At 40.4% G+C, this 8,163-nt stretch overlaps 1 protein-coding gene across 1 annotated transcript in view; it reads right to left on the minus strand.

Moving 5' to 3' along the window:
- The window catches only part of LOC148732873 (uncharacterized), an 18,865-nt gene extending 12,062 nt beyond the window's left edge, over positions 1-6,803 (minus strand). Inside the window, exons 1-3 of the mRNA XM_088759097.1 lie at positions 6,667-6,803; positions 4,967-5,220; positions 4,294-4,408 (exon numbers count right to left, since the gene is read on the minus strand). Of these exons, the coding sequence (XP_088615223.1) occupies positions 4,294-4,408; positions 4,967-5,220; positions 6,667-6,727 (430 nt within the window). The 5' untranslated portion in view covers positions 6,728-6,803. The remainder of the gene's footprint in view (positions 1-4,293; positions 4,409-4,966; positions 5,221-6,666) is intronic.
- Positions 6,804-8,163: the final 1,360 nt, after the last annotated feature.

Raw genomic sequence — 8,163 nt, forward strand, 5'->3', positions numbered from 1 at the left:
ACAAAGATTTTAAAAAAAATTCTACGAGGCGGAATTTCAGAAAATCTAGAAAAAGGCAATTTTAATTTTTTTTTCTGACGATTCCTTTCAACGTCATTATTATATTGGAACAAAATAAAAAGAAGGGGTCACCGGACTTGTTTTCATGCAATAGCTTTCGTGTTCGCGTTCTCGCGCATTTAAAAATCTGGGTTCTATAAGATCGAGATTTGCTCAGTCATGACCTGTTACATCTACCGCTGACTATCGCGTGTGTTTGCGCGAGAACCTACGATCTGATGTTTACAGACGTTTGCTGCTTAGAAAATCATTCGATAGCCGTCAAAGACAGCCTCCCGGGCTCATCTTAAAGGACCTACTCACAACTTCTGACTATATTATATTATTTTCCTTGAAGTTTCATAGTCTTCTTCCACCTCAGGTAGATTATCCTTCACTTGACTTCTCCTTTTTCGCCGTCGCAAGATTTCATATCAGTTGGATATTTCGTTTAGATGTATGAAGCAACCTTTATGTCTCCGAGAATCGTCTTCTTTATCTTCGTTTCTGTCTTCTGCATACGCAGTGGCCGTTCAACACATCAAATACACGCTGTTAGGTAAAATTCTTACAAAAGTAGAAAAAAGCCTCGCGCCGCCATCTTTGTTTTGAATTTTCGTCTTTTAATCTCTTGCTGATAAAGAGAAGTGGAACAGATGTACAACACATTGAGTACACTGAGATCTATAAAGCCATCAGACAGCGCATGAAGGAGGAAATAAATAGCTACAATGAGGAAGAACAGATAAAAGTGCTGGCAAACAACAGAGGCCTCGTGTCTTCAAAACGGATGCAGTGCCTAGGCAGAAACAACATCGTTGCCTTAAAGAGAAAGACGGAAGGCTCATTGAAGACCGTGACAGGATGATCAAGGGGTGTGAGGAGTTTTACACCGAACTCTATAGCACCAGACGACTACAGGATCAACCTTTCAATGATGGCCACTACATGGAAACAGGTCCAATCCCTCCCATCCTATCATCAGAAGTGAGAAACGCAATCAAGCATCTAAAGCGTGATAAGGCTCCTGGAGAGGACTATATCACCGCTGGCATTCTACAGGATGGGGGAGAGCTTATTGTTAAGATACTCACAAAGCTGTTCAACAGATGTGTTTTGGAAGGCAAAGTCCCTTGCTGTTGGAAGAACGCATCGGTAATCATCATCCACAAGAAAGGAGACACGGCTGACATTAAGAACTACAGGCCGATCAGCCTTCTGCCAGTAACGTACAAAGTCTTTTCATAAATCCTGCTTCGAAGGACGCTAGGTACCTTAGATCAACACCAACCAAGAGAGCAAGCAGGCTTCAGGGCGGGTTTCTCTACCGTCGACCGCATTCACGTTGTAAGTCAGCTACAAGAGAAGGCAAACGAGTATAAGATTCCATTCTGTTTTGCCTTTGTAGACTACGAGAAGGACTTCGACTCCATTAAATTTACACCGCTTTTCAAGGCACTGGAAAACCAAGGAGTTGATCAGGATTATATCACAATCTTACGTGACCTGTACAATGGAGCCACCTCGGTTCTAAAACTACATAGGGACAATGATAAAATAATGTTGGAGAGGGGAGCTAGACAGGGTGACAACATATCACCTAGACACTTTTTATCATGTCTTTAGGATGCGATCATAAAGAGAATTGATTGGGAAGGCAGAGGCCTCTCCATGGATGGAGAATATCTCTCCTATCTAATTTTTGCTGACGATATCATCTTGTTGGCCAAGTCACCAGAGGAAGTGAATAGTATGCTCATTGACATCCATACGACAGGCAAACCAGTTGGCCTCAACATGCATCTAGGCAAGACTAAAGTGATGTTCAATGACCACATCAACAAGTCAATAATAACTGTCGATGGCAAGTCCATCGAGGAGGCAGACAGTTATGTTTACTTAGGAAAGACATTGACACGAGATGGTGACCTTCTTCCTGAGATTAGGAGAAGGATTGCACTCGGTTGGGCAGCCTTTGGAAAAGTGGACAACATCACGAGAAGCCGCAAGGCAAGTATGAAGATCAAGAGGAAGATACACGATGAGTACATTCTACCAGTAATGACTCACGGGTGCGAGACATGGGCATTGAACAACGCTATGGTAGAGAAGCTTGCGGTCGCACAGCGAAAGATGGAACGTATAATGCTGACCATTACCCTTCGAGACCGAGAGCGAAACACCTGGATTCGACAAGAAACTGGTCTAAGCGACATCGTCAATGCTATCAGGATGGCAAAGCACAGATGGGCAGGTCACACAGCACGGCTGTCAGGTAATAGATGGGCCATTCACGCAACGGAGTAGACCCCAAGAGACTAGAACAGAAAACAGCGTCGTCCAAAAACACGATGGATTGATTTCCTTTATGGCGGATGTCGAAGAACTGCGAGGCTTTGTTTTGAGTATTAAAAGTCTGTTTGATTACAGCGTGCGATCATATCGGAATAAAGACTCAGTTGGTGCAGAACACTGTAAAAGCAAACTGGAAAACTATGCTGCTATAGTCGTGGCCATGGCTGTGGCTGTGTCTGAAAACGAAGAGTTGGGGACAACTAATTGAGCCCAACATTCTGCATCCGTTGTCCCTAATCATAATAGTCTGTCAAACACACTTTTAGACTTGCTACGAGCCTTGGAAACCTGGGTTTTAAAGCTATCTGAAGTCGTGGAAGCATCTCCACCAGGCACTTTAAGCAACGTTCCTTCCATGTTGCCAAGCACAGGTGGGAGACCTGCCTTCAACATAGCGAAAGTGCAAATTGAACAGTTGAGAGATACAGGTATGAATAGGAAGGCCATTGCAGCATTTCTTGGCATATCAGAAAAAAACTCTGCTGAGGAGACGAACTGAGTATGGGATTCAGGCAAACTTCTCGGACACAAGTGACATTGATCTTGATAAACAAGTCTTAGAAATCCTGCAATTGACGCCCTATAGTGGAGAATCCTATGTCAGAGGTAGTTTAAAGGGAAGGCCGAAAATCCACGTTCAAAGAACGAGAATAAGAGAAAGTCTTTGCCGAGTAGATCCAGTAAGGAGAAGCATACGGAAAAGATATGCAATCTGCCGCCGTGTGTATAATGTTCAGTGTCCAAACCATCTATGGCATGATTGATTCTAATCACAAGTTGATATCCCAGAGGTTTGTCATTCACGGCTGCATATATGGCTTCAGTCGAGTAGTCATTTATCTGCATTGCTGCTCAAATAACAGAGCTGAAACAGTGTTGCAGTATTTTCAAGATGGTGCTCAGGAGTTTGGCCTGCCATCTAGGGTAAGAGGCGATCACGGTGTAGAAAATGTAGATGTGGCACGTTTTATGGTGCAAAACAGAGGAGCTGACCAAAATTACAGTCGGAAATCTCGACCATCGTATATAAAATCTCGACTGCGGTATAAAGTTTAGAATATTCTCGATTATTGCTAATAATTCTCGACTACCGCTTATAAATCTCAATTGTTGTTCATTTATTCCGACTACCAAATAGAGTTATTCTCGAGTATCGTATAGTCTTTTGGACTATCGTGTATACAACTCAACTATCGCGTGTCAAACTCGATACGCTTTTGTCCGCTTTGGCTTGCCATACCGCGCTCGAACAGGTCTGCGGGCGAGTTGTAAACAAACATGGCCGCCACGAGTGTTTCAAATTTGCCGGGTACCTCTACCGTTTCCAGTGGAAGTGGTTGTTTGAGAAAAAAAAATGGAAAGTTTACTTCCTACAAGCAGGTAGGAAAATGTTTTGATGGCAGGACTCTTGCCGAAACTGCTCGAAAAAAATTTATTTAGAGAGCCAAAGGAGGATAGTGAAGTCGACACCTCATCAGCAAAGTCGCAACGAGTGCGGTCGGTAAGTCGTATCGTATGCTTCGAACATCCCTGACAATCCGGTTGTTTTCGGGCTGTGACGCTTGCGAATAAAATAAAAAAAATATTGTGATTCCCTGATTAAAAAATTGTTGAGATTTTGATTTCAAAATGATTGCTACATGTACTTGTGGCCTGTTTTCCCTTGTTTTTAACCAATCTAAAGTGATCCACGACTATTAAGGGCAAACAAGCCATGCCAATATATTGTTCAAACAAACCACTATTGTTCGTCAACCTGCCCAACGCTTACAATTAAATAACTGTTTACTAAAATACGAAATAAGAAATGAGCGAGGGTGGAATGGTAAAGGCGATTTTTCAGGTTGTATGTCATTGTATGAAACGCGTTAAAAGAGTTATTAGCAATAATAACACAACCTCTTTCGCAGCTTTCAGTTCGAGTCCAACTAGCTGGACACACGCAGCGGAGTTTTCCGTGAATATCGGGTACACAAGAAGCAGTTGGGGGACAGGGAGAAGTGCCACATAACTTCTGTTGAAGACGGAAAAGATAAAAACGATTTCAACTGATACTTCATTGAGATAAATAACCATATTACGAAGAAATAACATGTGGTACAGTTTTTTCAGAGATTTGAAATTTTTTTCTAAAGGTTTTTCCGATGGCTGTATGAAGATTTCTTTAACCCCTACCGGCCGATAGTAGTTTACGTAAAAACTGTATCCTGTCATCTGAATGAGGAGAATGTAGTTTTAGAAATGATCCATACAAACATACGTTTTAATTCTTCTCATCTACACTTATCCAAGTCATACTGAAAGTCCACGCATTAGAAACTGTGATACTGCTACTACGGCACTTCTCCTATGAGTTCTTTCAGTTTTGTGGATTCTACAGCTACACAGACAACAAATCTTAGGGAGTTATAAACGTTGTTTTTCTTAAGTGCCGTGTCTTTCGATCATCGTTGTCATATCTGCCTTCTAAACGATACTTTTGTCTTTTCTATGTTCAAGAGAGGATGCCTTTCTTGCTAAGGTAGACGCTTAACAGCATTTATCAAAAATGAAATATACGCAGTATACCTACCATGGTTGGATGATAGGAGAAGCCTTCCCTACAAATGAGATGTTCAGGATGTTGAAAGTGATCAGAGTCACTGAGTTCACAATTTAATTTGCCGCTGGTCTCTGAGATTCCAAGATTGAAGGATGAACAGGAGTCCTCAGCATAACACTTCACTTCACACTGATCTTTGTTATCAACCAAAAAGGACTTAATGACATGATTTTCGAGGTAATTGTCTTCCTCGGGTTGAACAAACTCCAAAATTCTGCACGTTTCTGAGAATGAACAACAGAGAAACACGATAGAAGAAAGGGATGAGAGATCTACCCCGCCAATACCATCATGAAGCAGTGTAAGGCAGTTGTGCATGCCACAGGGCTCCAGCTTAGTTAGAGCAACACATGTATGCGCTAAAGAGCAAAACGTTCCTCAAGCTTACTTTTCTCTTAATATGATATTTTCCTCTTCTCGAGAGTGTAAGTGTAATTTGATTGATCAGAAAGCAATATTGTATCTAGTTTCCCTATCCTCAATAGATTCTGTGTTAATCATGTGTAATCATTGTTATGCTAAGTTGGATACAAGTGAATTAAGTGCTTTATCCTTTATGAGATTATCAATCATAATGAAAACATGAAATTACTGAATGGACTAAACAAAAACATTTGAAATGTTATATTTTTGGGCAACTGTCATTGAATTCCGGTGCACATAAGAGAGAATTTGTCGCAACTGCTGCGTAGGAAAAATTGTCACAAACTAAGCTCTTGTGCCCTGCAATAAAATGTGTATTTTACTTGAAGATATAAGCAGGTGACGTCAAAGAAATCGTTAATAATTTAAGTTTGAACTGAAGACGCGCATTCTTAACAAGTCTTGATGTTTACTACGGAAGTTTTAAACGATTTGTGGCTAAACTCACGACTTCCCTGACATGAGAGTTTCTTGCAGAATTTCGCGCAAAATTCAAGGTTTCACAAATAGATGAGAAGCAGAGATCACGCAATAGTTGTTTGCCTTAAATAAAAGTTTAACTATGTATGAAGGGACGAACATAGCATTCTTATTTTGGTATCACTCACTATCTGGAAGGCTAAGAATTCAACTGGATCTATTTTATCCATGTACATGTATGAAGGGATGAACATAAGATTCTGTTTTGGTGTCACTAACTATCTGGAAGGTTAGGAATTCAACCAGATCGACTTCACTTCAAAAGCATGCGTGTACCTAATTGTAAAGAGCAGCTAAAAAAATAATAAGTCAAAGAAACTCAACAGATTTTACTGTATCTCGAGTAGTTTAGGGAAAGGCTAAACCAGCTGAGATTTTACGAAAAACAGGGTTCCACCTGCAGTTGATTTTAATTTTGACATAAAATACTGTAAACAAATAACAATTTTCGCGCATTCGAGCAAGAAGTACTCTAAACCAGAAAAATTGCTACCCCTCGTTCTAAAGAAGCAATACATGCACCACCTCTTTTCATTTCGGTCCAAATCAACTCGCGCGGTATCTGTAACGACAGCGTTATTGCTAACGCTAATAGCTGCCAAAAGGAAACTTTGCTTCCAAGTTGTTGAGTGTGATTTTTGTAATTTTTTCCTCAAAGCTTCTTAAGAGACATTGTAAATCATAGCTAGTGGAATATTCGGTATCAAAAATGTACATGAGAATTCTCCGAATGTTCGCACAATTTTTTCATCTAGATTAAATCTAACCTTGCGCAAAGACGTGTGAAACAAAAAATATCTTCCACAGAGCAGCTACTGTAGTGGACATGATCACAATTTCACCATTCGAGTTGGAGAAACCCTTTCAGACACTGGCAGAGCTTCTGTTTCTTTTATCGTGTTTCGTCTCTCTGGAGGTGACTAACAGTTTTGCTGCTGCCGTGCCTGCAGCCTGGCTTTCAAAATAAAATAATTAGTGCTGACAGGTAATCACAGGCAGGTAATCACAGCAGTAAATTACAATAGAACCCCCTTAACTCGAACGAGATCCGATTTCTCTCTATCTCATTTTATCAGTCATTGACTATCAGCTAACTCGAACCCCCTCACTAACTCAAGCCAAGTTTTGCTTCACTCGGAAGTTCGAGGTTGCGGTGTTCTACTTGATACACTTCCTTTTCGGCATGGCTTTAAAGAGTCGTCGTTGCATAACAACTTTGTACTTAATTATCGAATACAGTGCACTTTGCATCACGAAATTTGAAACCATTTGCAGCTATCACGAGACTTTTATATCTGATCGGCTCATGTGAGAGGAAAAGTACTTGCAAAGCACCTTTAAGAGAGCTACAGAAAATCTAGCCGCAAGGAAGCCAAAGAGCCTTTTACGTGAGAGTGCAAGTGTCTGAAAACATGAGAATTTCTGACAATTCATAAACTGTTCAACACACCTGTCGCAAGGAAAAGCCGTTGACACTGGTTTCCTGTTACGCGCAGCCGACAACGGAGAGCCCTTCCAAAAACCCCACCGTAGGGAGATAGAAAGCAACTCGTAGAGGTTCCTAAACTTACAGACGGCCTTTAATATGTAGTTGTAGGCAACTGATACCAATGCTTATTTAATCATATACAATAAACGCTTCAAGTAAACAGGAATTGCAAGGGTCTTAAAGTTTGCACACATATTTCCAGCCCTCTTCTTTACCTTTTACACGCTCAAAATATTACCTTGATAAGCGCGAATACATTTGAAAAGGCAAAACAGTGCGTACCAATAAAATAAGTTTTAACGGTTAGTGTCAAGACAGCTTCCTTAATTCTACAACATGAACATGACACCTGACAAATATTTCCCTCAACAATCAATCGCTTGTTATTAATGCAAAAAATAAAAAAAATTCCAGCCTTGGTTACCATGTTTTGCACCAACTTTTTCTACAATTCCTACCTTTGTGCGAACGCTGGTTTAGACAAAACGTTGACAATAAAAAATGGGTTGAATCGCATTTACAAAATTGCAAATGAAGGAATGAAGAAAGGATAACGCAAAACCGACGGCTTCTTTCAAAAAAATTTTTTTAAAACCTTCCTCGTCGCTCTGATTTCCTTCGTTATTCTATAACGAGCTCGACAAAGAGAATTTCAGAAGATCCTTTAATCATTTTACTGGACCAAAAATTACCAGCTTTCTTGTCCACACTCTAATTAGTGTGATCTTTGTATCATAGTTAACTTGATTAGCATGTTTATGAAGTATAATCGTTT

Source organism: Stylophora pistillata, chromosome 4, assembly GCF_964205215.1.
Source record: "Stylophora pistillata chromosome 4, jaStyPist1.2, whole genome shotgun sequence".
Classification (NCBI taxonomy): Eukaryota; Metazoa; Cnidaria; class Anthozoa; order Scleractinia; family Pocilloporidae; genus Stylophora; species Stylophora pistillata.